The 23,714-nt window shown below is 55.1% G+C and overlaps 1 protein-coding gene across 1 annotated transcript in view; it reads right to left on the bottom strand.

Annotated features, from left to right (window-relative positions):
- FAIM2 (Fas apoptotic inhibitory molecule 2) overlaps positions 1-17,777 on the bottom strand; it is a 32,191-nt gene extending 14,414 nt beyond the window's left edge. The window contains exons 1-11 of the mRNA XM_032876839.1: positions 17,589-17,777; positions 13,863-14,058; positions 11,033-11,133; positions 10,511-10,575; positions 10,056-10,109; positions 4,490-4,540; positions 4,110-4,149; positions 3,541-3,578; positions 2,921-3,008; positions 2,575-2,670; positions 822-875 (exon numbers count right to left, since the gene is read on the bottom strand). Coding sequence (XP_032732730.1) covers positions 822-875; positions 2,575-2,670; positions 2,921-3,008; positions 3,541-3,578; positions 4,110-4,149; positions 4,490-4,540; positions 10,056-10,109; positions 10,511-10,575; positions 11,033-11,133; positions 13,863-14,058; positions 17,589-17,603 — 798 coding nt within the window. The 5' untranslated portion in view covers positions 17,604-17,777. The remainder of the gene's footprint in view (positions 1-821; positions 876-2,574; positions 2,671-2,920; positions 3,009-3,540; positions 3,579-4,109; positions 4,150-4,489; positions 4,541-10,055; positions 10,110-10,510; positions 10,576-11,032; positions 11,134-13,862; positions 14,059-17,588) is intronic.
- Positions 17,778-23,714: the final 5,937 nt, after the last annotated feature.

Here is a 23,714-nt window from a genome sequence, read left to right as displayed (position 1 = left end):
AGCCCACCTGAGCAAAGGGCCTGTGGTGGGCTGCTCTAGGCAGTTGTCTGCCCCTGGTGACCTCCTGTCTCCTGGGCCTCTGCTCCAGCCACCCCAGCACCCCCTCTCCATGTGGCCTTACACCCAGATTGGGGCTCTGGAGTCACACCATCCGGGGTCGAAATCCCACCCTCCACTTCCTAGGATTAACGATGTGAACTTGGGCAAGTCGTTTAGTCTCTGAGCTTCAAGCTCCTCATCTGAATCTGATGGTAATAGATCCTATTTTATAGAGTTACGGTGAGGATTAAATGCACATGGAGGGCTTGCTGGTGGGGGGACGTACTCAATAAATATTAGCTATTGCTCTTATTGTCATTGTTATTGTCCCAACACTCTCAGTTCAGTGAGAACCACCAAAAGTGAGCTTGAACTAAGTGCCTCTCTCACGCTTGGGATCTCCCTGGCTCCAAGAAGCCTTCCCAGATTACCCCTAGGAGAGCATTTACTAACTTAGTCCCTGTGGCCAGGGCACCCTCATTCTCCCATCCCCACAAGCAGCACTGGCCTCCCCAGGGCCTAGGGGTGCGTCTTCTCAGCTCTGTCCGAAGCTCTAATCCTGTTCTTATAACCTCCCTCCCTACCCACCCTCTGCCCAGCTAAGCTGGTGTGTCTTGGAGACCAGAGAGAGTTCCCTGAATGTGGCCTTGAGCCCTGACCCGCCCACAGGAGCTTCGTATGGTGTCAGGGAGGAGGACTGTGAGGAAGACAGGGACAGAGGAAGGACCTGGAGAGGTGATCAGAGGCTGAGAAGGCGGGCCCCCCCAGGGAGCCACACTCACCAACGTAAACACGCCTGCTCCCAGCACGGCATACACTGCGTGGAGCCAGGGCACCTGGGGAGCAGACACGAAAAGGGTTTAGGGGGATGGGGTTGACGGAGCAGGGAGGAGGGCTTTGTCCAGAGACCAAAGGACACGGCACAGACCTCCCTGGTGGATTCCATCTCTCACAAGAACTCCCGACCCTCCCAGCCATCCCTAAGAAGCCCCAGAACACAGAGGGGTCCGTGATTCTCTGTAGGCTCCAGGTGGGTCTGGGGAACCCCAGGATGGCAGTGATCATGGAGGGACTGGCAGGGCCGTTCCCAGGTGATGGTACTTGGTCCCTGCACACACAGCCCCAGATTCAGGCTGGATGAGGGAGACTCACCCTGGGGGACCCCTGTCATGCTCCCTGCCTGAGCCTGGCCTCAAGCTGCTGACTTCCCACAGGGCGAACTCATCCCTGTCCTGTGCAGGGTCTGTGTGTTCCTCTGTAGGAGCACTCCTTAGCTTTGTCTGAAGAGGTGAAGGACTCAGGGGGGTGTGGGAGGGTGGGGAGGGTCCTCTGGAGCCCCTGCCAGCCGTGCATGATGGGACTGTTTGCAGAGACAGGAACAGCACCCCTGCCCAACCTTGGCTCCCCCTAGGTCTCTGGGGCGTCCAGATGGGTATGGAAACCCTGCAAGTTTCAGTCGTGCCCCCTCCATAGGGCCTTCCCCCAGAATATTCCTGGAAACACAAGCATCCCATTAGCCTGTCCTGAGTCAATAAAGGGTTCTTTGAAGCTTTGAGGCCCCTTCCTGTAACCGCGCCCCCATCCTAGATACACAGAGGGCCCCCAACCAGCTCCGGCTCCTCCCTTTGTCAACAGGATCCTGGAAAGTGCCAAGGAAATGCTTGAACCAATCCTGATGTCCTGGACTTGAAGCCAATACCCTGGGGGCTGGGGCTGGGCAGGATGGGGTGGGGAAGGGGAGAGTGAGGGATGCTGGCCCTAGCCTGGCAGAAAAGGGGCAATGGGGGATGGGGGGATTGTGCACCAAAGGTGGCTAAGAGGAGCCTTGGGTGGGGGTTGGGGGGTAGAAGCATTGAGCCCTTAGTAGAAGTCTAATAGCCTCATCCCTTGGGTTCCCAGGATTAAACCCCAGTCCCTCCTGTGAGGCCCTCAGTCTGCCCCCTTCTCCATCAGCAGCAGCCTGACTGCCTCAGTCACCACCGGACCCTGTGCAGGTCTAGTTGGATTTCCCAGGGCCAACTGGACAGCTGAGGTGACACTCTAATGGGGTGGGAGATAGGCTCAGAGCCCCACTGCCCCACCTCCTGCCTGCCTGGCCAGCCAGATTCTGTCTCTCTGGACTTGGCTGATCCCTTGAGAGCTCCAGGGCCCTTCCCCAGGGCCCTTCCCCGGGGCCCTTCTGGGCCTTGTGGCCCTCTGGATCTCCTGTGCTCCCTTCTCTGCCTAGGGTTTAAATGTGCTATGCTCCCCCCCACATCCAGCCTCACCTCCCCCCAGAGGGGAGGATGAGAAAGGTGAAGCCGGATGTGGCTCATGGTGCAAGCAGGTGCCCAGGCCTGCCAAGGAAAGCCTCCTTGTTTGTTTGCTTATCCTGCCAACCAGCCCAGGGCAGGTGCCAGGAGGGCTGGACAGGACGGCAAGTTGGAGGCCTTTGGCTCAGGGCCTTCCCTGGGGGGCGGGGAAGGAAACAGCAGCCTTGGGCAAGGGGGGCTCTCCCTCCCTCCCCAGGGCCCGGCTAGAAGACGCGGGACTCACATATTGGAAGGGCAGGAGGACGGCCAGGATGAGGCCACTGAAGAAGAGAGTCATGAGCAGCACGAAGATCACGCTTTGGCAGGAGGTGAAGTCGAACTGCAGGGACAGGACAGGTGTCAGCTGTGGGGCCTGCCCCGGATGGCTGCGCATTTTTGCGGGCCCCCGCTGGGCAGTGTGCTGGCCAGAAGGCAGAGGCCTACACGTCAGAAGCCAGCATTCCTCTTCCAGGAGGCCTCCCCAGACCCCACTCGCCCATTTCACCTCTCCCTAGCCAGGGACCCAAACTTGGAGCTCCCCTCCACCCCCATCCCAGAGGCCTTGCCCTGCCCACGAGCCTGAAGCTGACCTTAGTCTGGAAGCTGAAGACAGTGACAGAGAGGCAGACGAGAGCCGTGATGCCCAGGCACAGCAGCACAGATGTGGTGTTGTAGTAGCTGCAGGATGCAAGGCCAGGAGCTCAGCTTCAGGCAGGCCTTCTGGTCTCCCCGGCCCTCCTCCCAGGCCCACCATCTTCGTTAAGTACCTGATCCCTTGACCTCAGGTCCTCACCCTGCCCCCTTCCCAGTGTCCTCCCTCTCCCTGCTTTCCCAGCCTCTTCCCTGAGAGCCTGCTTAGACTCAAACTTCTGTCAGAAGGATCTTGAGAATGTGGGAGTGGAGGAGGGTGGGGAGGGCTTGGTGCTGCCGCCAAGAGGTGGCTCACAGGGAATGGGGTGACCAGCCAGTCTGGGGTCCTCCAAGCTGCAGCTCAAGAGGTCACCTTGCTCCTCTCCATTCCCCACCTCTGCCCCGCTGACCTGGCCAGGTCCCGCTGTCACTGTTGAGTGGAATGTGTGAGGAGAGGGCTCCAGGCCAATGTTTCCTGCCTGCCTGAACCCCCTCTTCATCTGACTGCTGTCTGAAGGGATGTGTTCGGGAGCAAATCCCCTCAGAGTGTGGCCCTTCCCCCTCCACATGTTCCCTTTACCTGGACAACATCCCAGTGAGGTAGGCCATGGACAGGGTCTGGAAGGAGAAGCAGGATGAGGGAATGCTCCAGAACTCAGCCTTCGGGGACCAGATACCTCCAAGGCCCAGCCTGGGTCTCCACCCCTGGTGTGCACCCCTCAGCTCTGTGTCTGCCTCACCCCCACACACACTCACTTCCACAGCTCAGGCCTGGTTGAGGAGTGTCCTGACAGGCCAGCACTAGCTGTCCCCTTTGTTCTTTGGCAGCCCTGTTTCCACCTCCTCCCCACCTTTCTATGACCTACTCTTCATTATCGGTAGCTCCTAGGATGCCTCATTCAAACCTCTTAAAAACAACATCACAAAGAAGAGAGACAGTGGATAGAGTCGGGGGAGACTAAGCCCATCTGGAAAGAGAGAGTGGGACGTCTCTGTGGCAGAAGTGGGGTGAGGATGCTCTTGCTTCCACCAGTGACCTCACGTTGGCCATCCCCAGCCCAGATTTCCTGGCCCTCGAAGCCCATCCTCTTTCCCTCCCCCCACCATCTCCACTCAGTCTCTGTCCCCAGCCACCCCTACATCACTTACAAAGATGGTCAGAAGAATCAGGTTCCAGGGGAAATGCCTCCTGCAAGGCAAGCCACCAAGGTCAGAGGAGAATGGGGGGTGGGCACCAACAGGCATAGGCCAGGGTCATTGCCATGGGGAGGGGTTCTTGGTCTCGCCCCATCCCCACTCCTCAGAGCCCCTTCCTTCAGCCACATCCTCAGGCACCCCCATCAGTGGATCCATGCCTTCCTGTTGCTACCTCAGAGGCCCCAAGTGAAGGAGGGAGGGGCAGGCTTGACGGAGGCAGAGGATAGAGCCCTCTCAGACATGCATTGTACCCTGGGGGCGGGCAGGACAAGGGCCTGAACTTTCAAGACCCTGCTCTGTTCCCACAAGTTGCTCCTCGAGCCATCACCTACCTAGGTCCAGAACAGCAGGCCAGGGTCAGATAGGTCGCAAAGAATACAGCGCTGTGAGAGACAGAGGGATGGGCCAGTCAGCCCTTGCCCCAAGGTCCCTCCAGCCAATGCCCTGCTCATTTTCTCCTCTCCGCCACCCCTGCCCTCAGGTGTCAGGCAGTAGGATCGGGCGAGGGAAGGGGGTTGAAGACTACAGTCATCCTAGAACCTGGCAACAGGCAGGGGGGCCATCCAATCCCGAAAGACAGGAATGGGCATTGGATGAACTTCAGGAAATACTGGGTCAGGGGTGCCATGGAGCAGCGCAGCTCACACCCGGTCCAAAGTGGCCTCCCCAGCCGCTCAATACTCCCCAGTAAGCTTGCATACGGAATTTCCTGTGTACCAGGCAGAGTGCGAAGTGCTTTAGGACTAATAATTGATGTAATCCTCGAACCTTCTTGCCCCAGAGTCCTAGCTTATAACCACTGCCCTACACTGCCTCAGTCAGTCCTCTTCCGCTCTGCTCACGACTTGTCATCACCTTGTTGCTTTGTTGCTGGTCTCCCCAACTAGACTGCAAGTGAATCAAGGGACGGGCCCTCATCTGTCCTGCCAGCGCCTGGCCCAGGCAGGAAGTACTAGTGACGTGAATGTCCAGATCAGGAGGCCATGTCCCCCGGATGACCGGCTGGGAGCTCAGGTGCCACCCAGCAACAGGGAGGGCTGAGGACTGAGAATTTTCTAGACAGCAGTGGAGGTGAGGACCAGTCTAGGAGGTGGAAGACGAGGGGCTGAGGACTCCAAGGGTGTGTCCATGCCTACCTAGATTGGTGCCATGGTCTCTATCCCCCAGTGGGCCCTCAACAGGGTGCCTGTGCATTCTTGCCCTTCTCCCTCCTTGGTTCATCACCTATCCCACCCACCAGCAATTCCAACCATCTTTCCCCCACCCACAGACATCCCAGGCTGCCTCACTCCTGCATATCTGGCCTGACGCATCCCAGAAAGATTCGAGATGACGTGGGGCTCCCTTGGTTCCCCGCCTGCCATCTGCAAACACCGTACCGTGCATTTGTGTGCCCTTTTTCCTGTCCTTCCATCCCCGGCCCATCGCCCCAGCCTCGGCTCCAGGCCCCACCCACTCAGCTGTCCCACCATCTCTCTCTCTAATACCTCAACCTTTCTGCTGATGCCTCTCCTCCCACACAACCCTCCGCAGCTCTTTCCCATCTTCGGCCAACATCTTCACCAGTTCCAGCTACGGCTACTTCATCCACCCTCCTGGAGAAGCTTCTTGAAACAGCTGTCCCCATTTCACAGTATCCTTCTCCATCCCTGCATTACTCCCCAACCCCACAAACCCAAACCCAGCCCCACTTAATGAGAGCCGGCTTTGCCACAGCCCTGTGACCTTGTTGAGTCCCAGCGACACTTGTCAGTCCCTGTCTTAACCTGACTTTTCAACATCTGATCACTCCCATTGTTCCCCTGGTTCCAAAATGACACACTCCTGGGTCCCCTCCTATGCCCCAGGCCACTCCTTCCCAGTCGCCTTCAGAGAATCTAAATAGTCCCCGTTCCTTTGATACAGCGTCCCACCCAGGCAATGTCCCCTCATGCTCTCCCTGGGGGCTCACTCCCCCACAGGACTCCCTGTAACAGGCAAAGGCTCACGGCTCCCACACCCTTGTTTCTCATCTAGATGTTCCTTCTCAACCCCAGACCTGAACAGGCAACTGCCAACTCGGCAGACACGGCCATTCAGAAATGTGCCAAACCCAACAGGTCAGGAGTGAACTTGTCCTCCTCCCTGCCCCTGATCCTGAGTCTCCTCTTGCAGAGGACACTACGCACATCCAAGTCGCCCAACCAGAGAACTCTGCATCCTTGACTCTCACCTGGCCTCGCCTGATTAATCATGGGGACCTGCCAATACTCCTACCCAGGCAGCGTTCAGATCTGTCACCTTCTCTCCCTGCCCAATATCACCCTTTCAGGTGGGGCCGCCTCTCTCTATCTGGTCCTGTTGCCTCCAGCCCTCCCTTTCACCGTTTAAGCCCCAGATAGACCCGACCCCGGGACTCCCTTGTTTAGAATTCCCAAAGACCTGGCAAAGTCCTGCTTGATCTGCCCTACCAACCTCCTCCCTGCCTCTGCACCCTCTTAACGCGCCCGCCACCCTCTGCTCCTGCTGGGAAGGACCAGCCAGCAGGGATGCCCGAGGCTTGGGTCAGAGGGGGCTCCCTCCGTGCACCATGGACATTCCTCAACTGCAGCCCACGCCCCACACCCTACGGGCCTGTTCATCTGAACCTCCCCCCCCAAGACGTAACATCTGGTGTGACCTACTCATTTTGCATTCCTCAGATTAACCCGGGGCCTGGCAATGGTTAGGTGACCTTTAAATACATCTGGATGAAATCCAAAAGCATAGGGGATGTAAGGGTGGAGGAAAGCCTATTGGATTTAGCAAATAGGACCTCTCCATCATCATCTTCTCCTTTACTTCAGCTGCTCTCAAGTGATGGGGGACAGTTGCCCCAGTGACTGAGGGGTTCTTAGTGCCAGGGACCAGTGAGGGACAGCAGAATCATCCGGTTGAGAAACACTCCAGGATCTGCTCTCTTCTGGTCTCAACTTGAGTCACTGGTCAGTCACGTTGGCAATATTGATGATGATAATAATAATAACAACAACACCCTTGTCTATGTGCGTCCTGGGTGTGAGTCCTGCCTCCCTTGCAGACTGGGAGTATCCGAAGGGCAAGAGCCCACCCAGTCTCTTTCTCTTCCTGGCCCACAGCTCCTCAGCTCTCAAGACCAGGGATCAGAGGAAGGGCAGAGGGACATCACCCCCTCAAGGTTTACGGCACCCTTTTGGAGCCCAACACCCATATTCTTAGCCTAGCTCTACCACTTTGATTGTGTGACTTTGAACAAGTTACCTAATTGCAGAGCCCCCTCGTTTCCTCCTTTGTGAAACAGCAATACTAGTACCGATTCACGGAGCTGTAGCAGGACAGAGAGTGCGCACCCCAACACTTAGCATAGGGCCTGGCACAGGGTAAGGACTTGAGAGTGGGAGTTGTTACTACTATTAGACTGACAATTTATTAGACTGACAATCTCCCAGAGAGGCTCTGACCCACCTCTCCTGGCTCTGGTCTCACCGTTTCCTCCTCTGCCTGCCAACCTCCACCCCCCATGCCCCCAGCCCCAACTCCTTCCCACCACCAGGGCCCTGAGGGAGCAATCAGACAATAATCAGACAATACGGCAGGAGCCCTGCTAAGGGAGATGACTGGGTCCTCGAGAAGGTGGAGAGTGGAGAGGGGTGCTGGAAGGCCGCCATCCCTGGGGGCAGAGAATGAGTCACAGAAGTAAAAGAAAGAAACTTGCTTGTCAGTGCTGGGGCCCCAGGGCCTGGGCTGGAGCCAAGGTCTGTTTACGGAGTGTCAGAACAAGGGAGTGAGGCTCAGGTGGAGGAAAGCATCCAAACCCAGTGTCCTCCCTCGGTGTGTCCCACTCTAGGGCCAATCCCGGGGCAGCAGGGAGGCAGCCAGCACTTAGGGGAAGTGCGCAACACTACGCGGCTTAGGAAGCAAGAACTTCTCCACGAGCCTCACGTCTTCATCTGTAGAATGGGGATAATCCCAGTATCTGCCTGGTAGGCTTGTTTTCAGGATCAAATGATAATACCTGGAAAGCGCTGACACGGTGCCTCACCATGGGAAGAGTGGTCTTATTCTTATTGCTATTAGGGGCTTGGTATGTGGTAGGAGGTGAGACCCATGAGGTCTCAGACTCAGAAGCAGGTGCAGGGGGGCAAAGGGGAGAGAGCTGAGAAGAGAGGAGGGGCTGGGGCGGGGCAGAGCCACAGGCTGGCTTTCTGGAGAAGAGGGCAGCATCCTGGTGGTAGAATTCCCAAGTACTTCCAAGGCTATGTGACACTCCATAAAAAGCGCAGCGTCCATGCCCACTCCCAGCGTCTCTCTGCCCACCCCCTGCTCCCCCGACCTGGGGGGAATAACTCCACTTTCTGTCCAGAGACGTGGAGGTGGAGGACCATTCAATCTCGCCATCCACATCCACATGCCTGCCCTCAGTGGGGTGGACTCTGCCCCCACTTCTGAGTCTGCTCATTTCTGGGCTGTGTCCCTGCCACCGTCTGCTCAGGACGTGGAGTCCTGCCGACCCTCCCACAGAAGGCCTGCTGAAGGGCCTAGGGACTCCATTCCCGAGTCCTCAGGGCACCTGAGTCTGCCAGGCGGTGCTGACGTGCTGGGAACCATGCCAACCTGCCATGTGGGCCGGCCCGGGGGCAGTCCCTGGGGTCTCATTAGCTTACCACACAGTGCCTTCCCGTTCCCCTAGTTGTATACCTTTTCGTCTGGTCTGCAGACAGGCCCTCTGTCCTACGCCTTAAGAAAGGTTCCAGGTGTGAATGTCTCCTCCCCTGGGACTCCCAACTTGACTGAGCCACCTCTCCACTCCTCTGCTCCTCTAAGGAGCTGTAGAGGCCAGGACGACCCTCCTTCCTGTCAGTTTATGGCTGACTTGTGTTAATTCAAAGCCCGCTCTAAGACTGTTCTGGACTTGGGGTGGTCCAGGAGGCCAAGCCAACCTCTCCACCCTATCTCCACCCAAAAGCAGGCCTCGCACAGCTGGAGGGTGCAAGCTCCTCACCAGACATCCAGAACTTCCGCCCAATAAGCCTCCACGGCTCTCTGAGGTGTCTGAGATTCCCTTACATGGAGCCTTCCAGTCCTCCGCCAGTCTCATCCCTTATTTACCAAATGGACCGCAGGCTGAACAAGACTTAGGTGAGAGCAGTTCTGCTTTGAGCCCAGGGTAGTTCTGGCCTAGAATTATCCAGAATGACCCCTAATTGCCCAGATAAGAGGGTCAGGAATTAGCTACCCCATCAAATTTCTTCTCTTAAGTTACCTGCCACGCTCCAGAGGACAAGCAGGAGCTGAGTGGCTCGAGAGGAAGGGAACCTGCCAAGCAGAGTGATGAAGAGCACAGGCCTCAACCTGAACCCTGGATTTGAATCCCCAATCCACCACTGACTAGCTGTGTGACCTTGGGCAAATTACTCAACCTCTCTGAACCTTCAGTTTTCTGAGGTAACCCTTCCCAGTTGACTCGAGGATCGAATGCAATACTGTACATCCAGCACACGGAACAACGCCCAGCCCTTATTAGGCACTCCGTAAGTGGTACCTATTATGATGAATAATTCATAGGTATTAATAACAACATTAATTAGAGTAGCAACATCATCATTAGTATGGGCCAAGGTGTTCCAGGCCCCCTTCCCCTCAGGGCCAAGGTCTGGGTCTCTCCAGCTGGGGCCCCCGCCCCACCCTCCCTTCTTTGTGCAAGCACCAGAACCTCAGTCTGCTTCTTCCCTCTGCCTCAGATCTAAACACCAGAAGGGCCCTTCTGGCCATGCTCTTGTGAGGACAGTCTCCCTTTAGGGTGGAAGGAGCCATGGGCTTGGCTGCTGTCAGGGGAGATTTCCCACCTTGTGCCACTGTGGGTTCTCTGACAAGGGGCCTGGAGGCCTGGGGTATACTCACTAGGATGCCCAGTACCATCCTGGGTTGGCCTGGACGTAGTCCTTAACGGGGTCACTGCAGAGAAAGGAGGGGGGAGAATCAGAAAGTGCCCTCTAGCTCCATCTCTGCATCCACCCTCCATGGCTCCCAGGACTGGCGAGGAGAAAGGGGGAAGGCACCCCTGGGGGCACAGGGAGCCCCTGCCACAGTCCTGGGCTGGGGTGGGGAGGTGCCGGGTTGTGGGGCTGGAAGATCTGAGGGGATGACTGCCTCGTGGACACCTGATGGCCCAGAAACCACCAGGTCCTCTCCACCCCCTGCCCCCGAGTGGAGGACTCCTCTGTGGGCACTCATTGAAGTTCCTTCCCGGCATGAGGCCATCTGCTTAGCCAAATCGCTTAGCCAAACATTCCCAGAGCAGCCTGGCCTTGCCACGGCTGTCCCTGGAAGGTGCCAGGTCCATGCCACCAACTCACCAGAAGGTAAAAAGAGCCACGACACCCAAGGTCACCAGCAGCTGGATCAGCAAGATTGTATAGACCTAGGGGTGGGAGGGAGTTCTGTTCAGCTTTGGGGAGCCCCATTTGTGGCCATGGAGACTTGGCCCCCCACTGAGGCTCGGGGGACCCCAGCTTCCCAGTGACTCAGTCTCCTCTCTAGACCTGCATCCTGTACCCTCCACTCTCCTTCTTGGGGGTCGCTAGAATGGACTAAGGACAAGGTATAAAAAGAGCAAAGATGCTCCAGAGCCCACCCCTACAGGACGAGAGGCCCCAAGCATTTAGAAAGAGGATGAGACGCTGGGTTAGGCACAGCAGAAGGAAGTGGGCTGAAACCTAGGAACATGCTTCCCAGTAGGTACTGTCAGCTGGGGTCATAGGAGAGGGGGAGAGGGATGGCCTCTGTACGAACCTGCAGACAGAAGGATGGGCCAGGGCCTTCCCAAAGGACTCCCCCCACCTAACCCCGAGTCCTGGAGAGTTGGGGGAGGTGGTTACCTTTCTGATGAAGACTCGGCGAACTTTCTGGTCATCCCAGCTGAAGGTGGTGAAGAGCTCATGGTCTCCGGCGGGGAAACCATTCTCATAACTAGAGCTGCCTGGATGGACATGGGGAGGGCCATGAGGGCTCCCAGACATTTAAATCATTTAAATGCTGCTCCCAGTGGCCACCTGTCCAGAGTTGACTTTTGTCAAAGTGGCTCTCAGGACTGGGCATGCCTTTCTCTCTAGCCCCGTTCTCAAACATCTCACCCAAACCCATCCCATCCCCAGATCACTCTCCCCACCTGCTTCTCCTGTCTGAGTCCTGAGAATAAACTGTCATCTCCTCTCCCCTTCCTACATGCTGGTTGGAGCTCTCTGGGGCCAAGCCTTGGCAAACAAATAACCACCCTTTCCTCTTTACGTCCCCCACTGTTTTCCCTGAACCTGCTGGCTGTTCTCCCCTTGTGGCTGAGAACCAGAGAGGGACAGCCACTCTCCCTGAGTCACCTAGCACATCCCAGGGTCAAAGGTCCTACCCCAGCTTGCTCTGAGGTCCTTGGGGTAAGAACTGGGGACTAGCTGGGGAGGAAGGACCTGCTGGTACCCCAGCCTGGAAGCAAGGCAAGGGGAAGATCAGAGAAGGAAGGAAAGCCAGGACAGGGCAAGGAGGGTGTGGATGGAAATGAAGTTTGGGGGCTGCTCCCAGAACCCAGAGCCTAGGTATCAGGCCTGGGGAAGAGCATGGGATCCACAGTCAGAAAGACCAACATGCGGATCCTTCCTCTAAGACTGACTAGCTGTGTGACCTTGAGCAAGTCACCAGCCATCTCTGAGTCTTCTCTCTGCTAGGGTCACCGATACTCACCTCGTGGGGACCAAACTAGATGAAAGTGAAAGCCTATGGCTCTGTGCCTGGTAGGGACTCTGCTGCCCTCTCCTTTCCACCCCTCAGCTGGGCCACTCCTAAGACTCGGCTCTGTATTCGTCCTCTGTCATCTCAGTTCCCATTCTCTTCCTGCCCTTTCTCCATGACCTCACCCTCCAGAGCAAAAACGTCAGTTTTGGTCTTTCAAAGCCGAGCCTGCATCAAGCTCTTTGATGGCTCCCCACTGCCTTTTACTCAAGTTCAAGATCCTTAACAAAGCCTCCACAGCCTCCCCTGAGCCCTCAGCCCTGGTGCACATTCCTCCCTCCTACGTTTCTCCAGCTGACTCTATTTTTCCAGCCGTGTGCTTTCTCGCCTCTGGACCTCTGCAGATCATCATCTCCCAGCCTGAACACTCATTTCCCCGTCTCTTCACCAGGCTAACTCATGTCATCCTTCAGGACTCAGTGTGGATACCCCTTTGTCAAGGCAGCCTTCCCCGACTGCCGAGTGGGTTAGGTCAGCTGTCCAGGCCTCTGTCACTGCATACTTGTCTATGGAGTCAGGTCTGGGAGGGCAAGACTTGCAAATAGATGTTTCCCTAGAAATTTAACAGGGGCTGGACACAGTGCTTGGCACACACTTAAAAATGTTTGTCACATGTGGACTAAAATGAGGTCCCTTCCTGCCCCAGCAGTTCCCTGGAAAACATTACTTAAGGCAGCTAATCTTGGCAACCCGGAAATGGAAACTGAGGAAAGGGGAGAGAGGGGAAACCCACTACAAATCTGGGGCCTGGAGGCCCTCACCCTTTAATGTTCCACTTCTCTTTCACATTCTATCTACAACCCCTGCCAAAGCCTGAATGGCCAGGACACAGAGTGGGAGAACAGGAGAAAGAAAGCAGTCCTGTGGGTATCTGGGGCAGTGAGAAGGGTTCCCACAAACACCAGACCTTCATTAGCCTTCCAATATGTCACAGCAGGTGTAGGGCTGCTTAGCTCTGGGCGGAGGGGGTTTGTGGTAAGGGGTGCGGACCATGGTGGTCACTGCTTGTGAGTAGAGGCTCTGTCTGAGGCGTTATTCTTGAGGTTCCTTCTAGAATCTGCTGGGGAGGGTGGGAATTCATAAGATGGGGGTGGGAGGGTAGGTTTGAGGAGCTGCTGAGGGAGACCATAGGGGCTGAGGAAGGTTTGAAGGGGGCCCTTCCTTATAGCTTGTGGGGAGCTGTATGTTCCCAGCCCTGAGGCAAAGCTCCCACAGGCTGCTCATCTTGACAGAGGGGCTCCCACTGGCTGTGATTCTTGGTCTGCAAAGAGCTGGCATTGGTCTGGGTGAGCCTGCCTATGAATTATGCCTGGCCGTGAGAGGCACAGAGGCTGACATCCACACACCTCCCCCACATCGTGTCCTCCTATCCCCAGCAAAGGCTTGGAAAAGGAACGAGAGACAATGAAAGTGAGGGTAAAGTGAACCTCAGATCCCTGGCCCCCAACAGTCCTGGGGTCTTCATGGGAACATGTCCCCACTAAGGTTTCAGGTCAGCCCACATGGAAACACGCCACACCCACACTCACAGGGAGCCAGCCACGGCTTAATACTGCCCCTTCCTATGTCCACTCTCCCTGCCCTCTTTATGCACCCTGTTCTTTGACGAGATCCTTTCTAGAACAGCCCCTGATTCTTCCCTCCCCCTCCACTCCGATCCCTTTATTTGCCCTAGCTTGGTGACTTGAAAAAAATCCCTTCTTCCTCATCGGAGAGTACTGTGACTGCAGACACTGTGTCTCTCCCTTTTCATGGAGTCCTCCTTGACCTACCTTTGGAAGAGCCCTCCAAATCCCAAGCCTCTGACAACAGAGCCTCATATAACAACCACACAATGCATCTATTTACAGGCAACTTCCTCCTACAGGTTTCTCATCTGGTCCCAACACTCCCCTTAATACTTCTGCCTCCAGGAGCTGAGAGACTTACTAGGGTCCACATAGGCCCAGCTGGGATGGAGAGGCACGGCTGACGGGGGTTGGGGGAAGGCCCCTGCCTTCAGCCCCTCCCCAGAGGTGGCCTCCTCATAGGAGGGCGGGGCTGAGGGCACTGCTGGAGTCTCCTTCTTCTCCCCACTGGCCTGCTGCTGCCCCTCTGTCCCGGGGGCTTTGTTAGCCACGGAGATCTGTGGAGTAGAGGCAAAGAGAGACAGTCACAGACAGTCACCAAGGAAAGGGAGTCTTCCAAGTCCTTCTCACAAGCCCCTAATTTCTGGTACTTTCTCACCTGCACTAGAAAGGGTGGGGGCACAGATGAGAATCTCCCTATTTTATGCGGGATAGGAAATGTTATTCAGCCTTAAGAAAATAAAGAAATCGGGGTGCCTGGGTGGCTCAGTGGGTTGGGCCTCTGCCTTCGGCTTGAGTCATGATCTCAGGGTCCTGGGATCGAGCCCTGCATCGGGCTCTCTGCTCGGTGGGGAGCCTGCTTCCCCCTCTCTCTCTGCCTGCCTCTCTGCCTACTTGTGATCTCTGTCTGTCAAATAAATAAATAAAATCTTCTTTAAAAAAAAAGAAAAGAAAGAAAGAAATCCTTCATTTGCAACCACATAGGTGACTTTGGAGGATGGTTACACTAAGTGAAATAAGTCAGACATAGAAGGACAGAAACTGCGTGATATCGGTTATATTGGGAATCAAAAGTAGCCAGACTCAAAGAAGCACAAAGGAGAATGGTGGTTGCCAGGGGGTGGGGGGGGGGGGGCGTGGGGAATGGGAAGATGTCGGTCAAAGGGCACAAAGTTTCCATTGTGCAGGATGAATACGTTCTGGAGATCTAATGTACAGTACGGTGATTATAGTTAACAATACTGAATTGTAGATTTGAAATTTGCTGAGAGGCTGGATCTTAAGAGTTCTCCTCACACACAAAGAAAGGTAACTATGTGAAGTGACAGATAGGTTAACTAGCTTGATCGTGGTGATCATTTCACAATACATATGTATATCAAAATATCTAGTTGTGTACCTTAAATATGTAGAATTTCTATTTGTCAATTATACCCCAATAAAGCTGGGGTGGGGGGAAAGGCTCTCCCTTTTTCTATAGATGGTTCAACTGGGCTTCAGGAAGGTCAGGGTTGGCCCAGGGCAGACACCGAAGCTGGAATAAAAACTGAGGAAGGAGACATTCTTAGGAGAGCCCACCCTTGGCCGTCATCATCCCTGGAGCAGAGAATGGATCAGAATGGTTCCACTGTCTCCCTGCGGTCCAGGGAAGGGCCTGGCACAGAGTAGGCCCTCAAGAATATGATGAAGTGAGTTTCTTTTCCTTAATCTCCCTGTTACCTTTTGCTAGTTGTATTCTGAGCCCTGTTTTAAAATGAGGGAACTGAGGCTCAGAGGGGAAGAATGACTTGTCCAAAGTCACAGACCGACACATAGACCATTGGGCTGCAGAGCCCAAGCACCCTCCACTGGGACTGGTCTCCTCGGTCAGGCTGGAGATGACACTAGGAAAGTGGGGATGGGTGAGCAGGGAAACAGAGAGGGGTTGGGGGGAGACGGGGACTGGAGGAAGGTCCCTGGTAAAGGATCCTGTTTTGGCCTTGTGTATTGGAATCTTAGCCTCTCTCCCAAACCAGAACAGAATCACAGGCTGTCACTGCTAGAACGGACCTCAGAAGGCACCTGGTTCGGCCCCTTCCTTCATCTTACAGATGAGGAAACTGAGGCCCAGTGGGAAATTTTCCATGACAGGTTGAAAACTTAAGCCTATTTACACTCAGCTCTGCTCACTGCCCCAGAGTGTCCACTTACGCTTTGGTGAGAGGATGAGAGCTAGGAGGGCCTAAAGGCCACCCAGAGGGAAGACTGTGGGGGAGGGGCGGTATGAAAACTGAACCAACACCAAAAAGATTGAAACTCAGAAAATGAATGGGAGGTCGCCTGGGTGGCTCAGTGGGTTAAAGCCTCTGCCTTCGGCTCAGGTCATGATCTCGGGGTCCTGGGATCAAGCCCCACATCGGGCTCTCTGCTCAGCGGGGAGCCTGCTTCCTCCTCTCTCTCTGCCTGCCTCTCTGCTTACTTTTGATCTCTCTCTGTGTCAAATAAATAAATAAAATCTTAAAAAAAAAAAAGAGAGAGAGAGAGAAAATGAATAGGCGTCAGGTCTGGCTGCAGAAAGAATGTGTTAAGCCTGAAGGGCCCTAGAGCAAGGCCGCAGAGTTCGTTCTTCGCAGGATGCTTCTGGCTAAGGCAGCCCAGAGGTGACTGAGCACCAGAAGATCTCTGCCTGCAACGCAGCCCCAAGGACCCCTGAACTAGAGGGTTCTTTTCCACCCCCAGAAAGCCTGTGAGTAGGTGGGGGGAATCAGTGGGGGGGAGGGGGGACGAGGGAGGAGTGGGGGTGAAGTTCTTCATTTTCACCAGCTCTTCATTTCCCCCCTTAGGGAAGGGCTTTACAGAGCCCAGGCCTGTGGGATTGGGGCCCTGGCTCACCCAGGGGCCCTCCCGCTCCCCATCCCCCTTCATCACCCAGACCAGAAAGGTCACATCCAGGAAAATCCAGTTCAGCCCACCAGAACCAAGTCCTTGGAGCCCAGATCCAGGAAATGGGTTATCACCTCTGATTTCAGCCCTGTCCAGAACAGGTGCTGCTCACCAGCCCCCACCCTGCTGATCAGCTCCAGAGCCTCCAGGGCCCTGCCCCCCTACACACACACACACACACACACACACACACACACACCCATCTGGCATTCCCAAGTGAGGTCTGCCCAGTGGCAGGAGGTGGTATCACCCAATGACATCATTTGGAGGTCTCATGAGATCAAAAACAGAGAGAGGAGGGTCTGAGAGCCCAGGGAAGGATGTCATTGGCTCTGAGGCTCATCTTGGTGAGAAGAAGGGGGAGTGTAGGGGAGGGTCCTTTTCTGTTTCCTCTGCCCAATCCTTAGCACCCCCAAAAACAGAGGGCCAGAGGACCCTCCCCCTTTACCCCAGGCCCTGGCTGTTGTATAATTCCACAGGCTGTTGACGTTATGTAACTGTACTAGGCCAGCCAAGTCTCTGCCCCAGCCCCTCCCCTCCATTTCAAACCTAAAAATGGGGAAAAAGAGACGTTTCATCTGGTCCCATCTCGTCCCATGCCTAGCAAAAACAAAACCAAAAATCAGCATCCTGAGGCAGGGTTGTCATGGTAAATGCCTCCCTGGCCCAAACACAAGGGCTGTGTCCAGAGGGGGACTAATGGCAGGGAGTTGGGTGGGGGGTGTCTCTGTGGGGGTGTGAAAGATGAGCGGAGCGGGAGCGGGATTGGGATTGGAGCAGGGGACCGGGCAGGGGAGGCATGGCCCCTCGGACATTAACCCAGGTGCCCTCCACCACTCCCCCCACCACACCGCGGACACCCAGGCTGATTCCTTAAGGGAACCAAGGCACCTGTGAAGGGTCCTAAGATGCCAAAGCGCACGGGGGAGGGGGATATGGAGGTGGGGGGTGGAAGGGAGGGGAGGTGGGCCTGTTGGGCGGGAAGAAGCCCTAACCCATTCTTTGAAATGGGCCTTTAGGTCCTCTGACTTCAACAAGGACCACAGAGGACCTTCGCACAAGCGCCAGGGGCGGATGCTCGAGTGATCCAGAGAGTTCGCTCGGGATGACAGGGAGCTGGAAACCTGAGGATGGAGGGTGGTGCAGGTGGGGGAGATGCCGATACCTTTCCTTGGGTCATGGTGCCGTGTCTCCGGGAAGGGGTCCCTGAGGCAGGGGCGGCCGCTTGGGTCACCGCAGCCTGCCTGCGTCTCTTCCCTCCTCCGCGTGGGTTCTAGCAACATCCACTGCAGCCGGGCCAGGCGGACCGGAACGTACCATTCCAGCGCGGGAGGAGGAGGGGGCCGGGGGCGGGCTGGGAGGCTGCTGCGGAGGCCGCTGCGGATTTACAAGCCCAGGGGGAGGAGGCGGCGCACCTTCCCCTCCCCCGTCCCCTCCCTCCGGTCCCCTCGTCCCGGGACCAGGGAGCGCGCGCTGCGGAGCCGCCCAAGTGGATGGGTCCGCGGGGAGGGAGGAGGCGCGGGGCTCCGTGACACCCGACCAGCTGATGCTGCCTGCCTGGAACCGGAGCTGCGTGTCAGAGCCTCATCCCTCCACCATCTCTGCTGCTGACAGGCTCTCTCCAAGCCTCAGCCTACCCCCTTCCCCCCGCCTCTGGATGCAGCCCCAGATTTCTCTGTCCATCTCCACCTTCCTTCTCCTCTGTTTCACCATCCACCGCAGAGTGGGAAAGTCTCCCACGGCTCGTCTACCTTCCCTGGCTTCTAACAGGGCCCCTGGGCCCTAAGTTCCTAGGGGCCTTTGGGCAAGCCATGTGGGCATCTCTCTTGCCTCCATGTTCCTTCCTGTGAAATGGGAGCAATAGGCTCCTCCCCACCTTGTCACTGAGGCCTGGTGTAGGAGGATGCAGCTGCTGTTTTTTTCAACCATGCTGGACCATTTGACCAGGACTTTACAGAAGGACATCTAGTTCTGTCTCAAAGCCTCTCCAACCTTCATCCCTACCCCTAAACTTCTCCCTTTATGCCTCCATTCTCCGCCTCCATCACCCCCATCTTCCTCCCACTCAGGAGCCTGTCTCATCCCCTTTCCCAGGCTTCTCTTCTCTTCTCTGGGAATCAGCCATCACCAGGCTCTGTTTTCCAAAGCTGCTGCAGCGTCACTGTGGAGTTCGCAAGCTCCAGAGCTGGGCTAGATTCCCAATTTAATCACCCACTGGCCTTGTGACTCTGGCAAGGCCTTAATGTTTCTGAGCTGCAGCATCTCCTATGGAAAGGAGGCACTCTGTCCATCCCAGATGGACCATAAGACACATAAGGTATGGCAGGAGAAGGACACTGAAGGCCACCGAGTGCTGTCAGTATGTGAGTTGTTATTAACTGAGAAATCTCCTACGGGAGTGTCTTGGGGTGCCCCAGGGTGAGGACTCAGAGATCTGCCTAGAAGGATCTGAACCTTATTGGATGGGAATGGGAAACCAAGACCCGATGCAGGGGTGGCCGCTGACCTCCTGCTTCTCTGTCACCTCCTAGCTAGAACCACCTAATGACGGTGAGAAAACAGGTCCCTAGGTGGGCAGGTGGATTACTGAATCTTGATTCCAACTCTGCTCACTCTTTGTGCCCCACCCCATAGCTACCAACTGCCCGCATGCTTACTTAAGCCTAGGCCTTCTTGTCTAGAGGCTCTCTCAGCCCTCGAAACCCCGAGGCCCTCTCCATCGTCCCCACTGTCCCCTCATGGTCCCCCCCAGCCCCTCTCCCAAACCCTTCCTCCTGCAAACTGTCTTTATAAGTCCCCACCCCAACCCGGACACCACTGTGGCCCAAGGGCTAGCTGGTCTACGCTTCCCCTCTCCGAACATGTGTTCTGCAGTGGTTTTCTTCTCCTGTTTGATAGCTCAAGCAACCCCTCCTCCAGGAAGCCCCCTTTGTCCCTGATCCAGGTTAGATGTTTTCTCCTCTAGTCTCATAGCCCCTGGCACATGGCACTGTGGAGTTTCTTTGTCTATCTCCCTGGTACATCCTAAGAGATCCTGTCTAGCAGTTTTCCCATCAGTAGGACTGAGTACTACTGTGCTAGGCACGCGGAATGAGCTCAATAAATCCTCACCATGACTGTTACCCAGACATATGGTGTTACGCAGAGATTGAATTTAGGTAGGCCTGAATTTATTTGTGAATCTCACGTGCTCCCCCTCACCCCATTTACTCCATTCCTGCCACACAAGCCTCTTGGCTGTTCCTGTGGGCTAAGCATGCTGTCAGCTCAGGGCCTTTGCACTTGCTCTACTATCCTCTGCCTGGAATACCTACAGATTACTGCATGGCTCACTTCCTCACCTACTCCTCGGCTCTGCTCACACATTAACTTGTTGCGGTGTCTTCCTGCTCCTGTATTAGTAGCCGTGCTGCCAACACACCCACACCCAGCTCATTGGACAGGCTCTTCCCTGACCCAGCTTTATTTTTCCTTCCTTGGCAATTGTCACCTCTGACACATACCTTTTGTTTAGATTTTTGCTTTCTCTCTCTCTCTTTCTACTAGAATGTCTGCTATATGAAAGGAGGCACTTTGATGGGTTGGTCTATGCCGATGAGTTAAAATACTAGCTGGAATGGATGTGCCAGGTGTCTATAAATGTTTGGATGAGCGAAGTACAATAATATACAAAATCCCTATATTCCTCAGATATTTTTACATTGTCTGTGCTATGATGGCTCTCAGATGTTGGACTCTATTATCTTGACATCACTGATATGTCCCCATTTCATGGTCTTTGGCCAATGCCTGGAGTTTGGAATGTATGTTTCATACTCCGCTGGCTTCTGGAGGCAGTAGGGTGTGGTGTCATGAACTCACACCCCCGAGTCAGGCAGCCTGGGTCTCCCTTCCCAGCTTCTCGACTTGAAAGCTGTATGACTCTGGACAAGTCAGTCCTGTTCTCACAGCCTCAGTTTCCCCATTTGTGAAATGAGAGATAGTGATCGTAGGGACTTCCTAAAATTATAGAGGGGATTAAATCATGATAGAGAGAGAGCTCTCCACACGGTACCCAGAACCTGATTAACTCAGTGTCAGCAGCTAGCATGAGCCTTAAGGGTTCCATAAATGTTATTTAAAGATTTTATTGTTTTATTTATTTGACAGAGAGAGAAAGAGTACAAGCAGGAGCAGCAAGCAGAGGGAATGGGAGAAGCAGACTCCCTGCAGAGCAGTTAGCCCGATGCGGGGCTCCATCCCAGGACCCTGAGATCATGACCTAAGCCGAAGGAAGATGTTTAACCGACTGAGACATCCAGGTGCTCCACAAGTTTTTTTTTTAAAGATTTATTTATTTATTTATTTGTCAGAGAGAGAGAGAGCACATATAAGCAGGCAGAGTGGCAGGCAGAGGCAGAGAGAGAAGCAGGCTCCCTGCGGGGCAAGGAGCCCAATGCGGGACTCAATTCCAAGACCCTGGGATCATGGTCTAAGCTGAAAGCAGAGGCTTAACCGACTGAACCACCCAGGCGCCCCACAAATGTTGTTTAATGAAATAATTAATTTCCACCCTTAGAAGGCAGCTCAGTTCCACTGGTATTCATTCATCACGTGTGTCATGCCTACCTCTCTCTGTGTGACTGTGACACTGCGGTAGAAGCTTTGGTGGTTCAAAGAGCGTTCAGACATGCAGCCATTCTTCAAAGAGGAAAGGTCCATTCAGAGCTCGGCCCTGTGCCATGCTGGGGCGGGAGCAGGCATGGGCAGCCCCTCCCCCCCAGAGGTGCCTGAGGGGAGCCAGGGACAGGGAGGGGTTCTCCAGGGGAGTTGGGAGCTTACTGGGATCACATCTCTGAATCCCTAGCCCAGGGAATGGGCTTTATTCTGTTAACATGAGAAGTGGAGGTGGAGAGAACTTTCAAGGGTTTTTGAGCAGGGGAATAGCAGGTTCAAAAATCATGCTTTAGAAGGACCAAAGTGCTATAGCAACTTTTGTCATTAAAGCATTTTCTTCAGCAAGAAGGGCAGAAGGATCAGCCTGGGAGTAACGTGGGGAGGGCCTGGAGGGGGGCAAGACTGAGGTGCAGAAAGGAGCTTGCAGACTCTGTGAGCTCTTGTGACAGCCCGGAGCCCAGACTTTGGAGCAGACTGGACGAGCCCAAATCCCAGGCCTGGGCAAGGCTCTTTGCTGTGCCTTCATTCCTCATCCGTAGCCTGAAACCTGTGAATTAGTATGCTTAAAGCACTGAGAGCAGAACCAGGCAGCGGACAAGTACCCATGCATATCTGATCATTCAGAAATGAGACAAAAGATCCAGGAGCAAAAAAGATGGAGAGGAGCAGACGGCTTGGGACAGGACCTGAGAAGCGGTTGGATGTGGGATAAAGGGAGAAGGGGGGTCAGAAGAGATGGAGCTTGGAGGCTGAGTCCCTGGGAGAGTCGTGCTTTGGTAAAAGAAAGGAAGGAGCTGATGTGTTTGGGTGGGGTGGTTGAGTTTGTGGTGCCCATGAGACACGTAGGTAGACATGTCCTGTAAGTAGTTAGCTAGAGGCTCCTGGTGCCCAGAAGAGAGGTCCAGGCAGGGCCTTACAGAGCTCAGGGGGCACCTGCATCGCATCCTAGGGGAATGCCTCATCCCTTCCTGCCCCGGAGCCCAACTCTGGGCCCCATCAAGCTGAGCAGTGCAGCAGCTGGGACCAGGCTGGGTTTGGGAGTTTGGGACTCCCTGGTCATTGGTAGAACAGTGGCTGAATCACAGAGTACACAACAACGTCTTGCTCAGTGAGGCCAAGGAGAGAAGAGGGGAGAGCAGGCCCAGAGCAGCACCAGGTGGTGGTGGTGGGGAGTCGGAAGGAAGTTCTTCCCTCTCTCCAAAACCCCCTCACTGTTTCCAATGAGGTGAGAGGGAGAGACTATGGTGACTAATATAACATTAAAAAAATAATTACAAAAAAAAAAAAAGAGAGAGATCACCAGGCAGTGTTGTCAGGACTGCCTCTCAGGGCAGGGGAAGTTGAGGACCTCTGTGTTTCCTCCCCGCTCCTTTCAGGCCAACAACACAAGGCAGCCCACCCCCACCCTCGCTCTGCTCTGCTCATCAGCCAGCTCTGCAGCAAGTGCAGGGGTGGGTGTGAAGGTGTGGACAGAGGCGAGGCTTCTCTTTTCACAGCCATAGCAGCAAAGGGCCAAAGAGAGTGTGTGACTAACTCCAAGTTACATGACATGTTGGGGGCCAAGCCAAGATGAGAGGAGTGCACCTAACCCCAGCTCTGGGGCCAACACGTCAAGAGTGTTTCAGCAACAACACTTATTTTGGGTGTAGATGCACTTGGAGGGTGGTTCTTACATGGACAAAAGCAGAACTCTCCAGGCACTTCTTCCCAGATCCTCATCCATAGGTATGTCTCTCCGAATCCGCAGTAGCCCCTGCCCCCCCAAGGATGGAGAGAACCTGAGGGGTGGGGGAGTCAGGAGGGCATTTGAGACCAGTGAGGAGGAAGGGCAGAGGCAGGGGCTAGAGCCCAGGTCACTCATAGCAGACAGGTGTCTCAGGGCGCTGTAAGAGCTGAAACGCCCTCCTGGCTTTACTGAGCCTCAGCTGTGGCTGCCCACCACCACCACCACCACCACCCCCCCTCGCCCACGCCCCCACCAAATTTCAAAGCCTCTCATTGCCCTGCAAGGCCCTGGCCCCCTGCCCTTCTCACTTCTATCCGTACAGGCCCTTCCCACCTCCCCCTCCAGCAGCCCAGCAGCTAAGATGTGGCCCTCCTATCATGGCCAGCGGTAGCCTGATTGTACCACTCCCCTGTGCTGGGGTTTGCATTCCTGCCCCAAGACCCCTTTTCCCCACGACACACTGCCTCCCCAGATATGGTCCCAAAGCACAGGGACAAGAAACCTTTTGTTTCAGCACCCTGAATCACCCTTCTTCCCAGATGCAGGGATTGCTTACAAATGTGAAACCACATTCCTGTCCCTCTCCTCCCTGCCTCCCAACCCCTGGGCTTTTGCTGATTCCTGGCATGGTCATGCATTCTGTTAGGATCCAGTGTTGAGCTATATAATTTCTATATGAGCATTTCTGCTTCTCCACCGAATGGAAAGCTCCTTAAAGGTAGGACTGCGTATCTCCATCCTTCCAGCCCTGACTCCTCCTCCTCCACCTGGTCCAGAGCTCCGTGATAAGATAGGTTTTGGAATTAGGTCTGTGTGGGTGTAGATTTTGACCTTACCACTTAGGCAAGTCATGAAACCTTTCCAAGCTTAGTTTCCTCATCTGTAAATGGATATTCACTAATTAATTCA

Source organism: Lontra canadensis, unplaced genomic scaffold (assembly GCF_010015895.1).
Source record: "Lontra canadensis isolate GAN:19392208 unplaced genomic scaffold, GSC_riverotter_1.0 scaffold59, whole genome shotgun sequence".
In the NCBI taxonomy this organism is placed as follows: Eukaryota; Metazoa; Chordata; class Mammalia; order Carnivora; family Mustelidae; genus Lontra; species Lontra canadensis.
The sequence above is the reverse complement of the archived record's forward strand: the minus strand, read 5'-3'. Positions and strand labels throughout refer to the sequence as shown.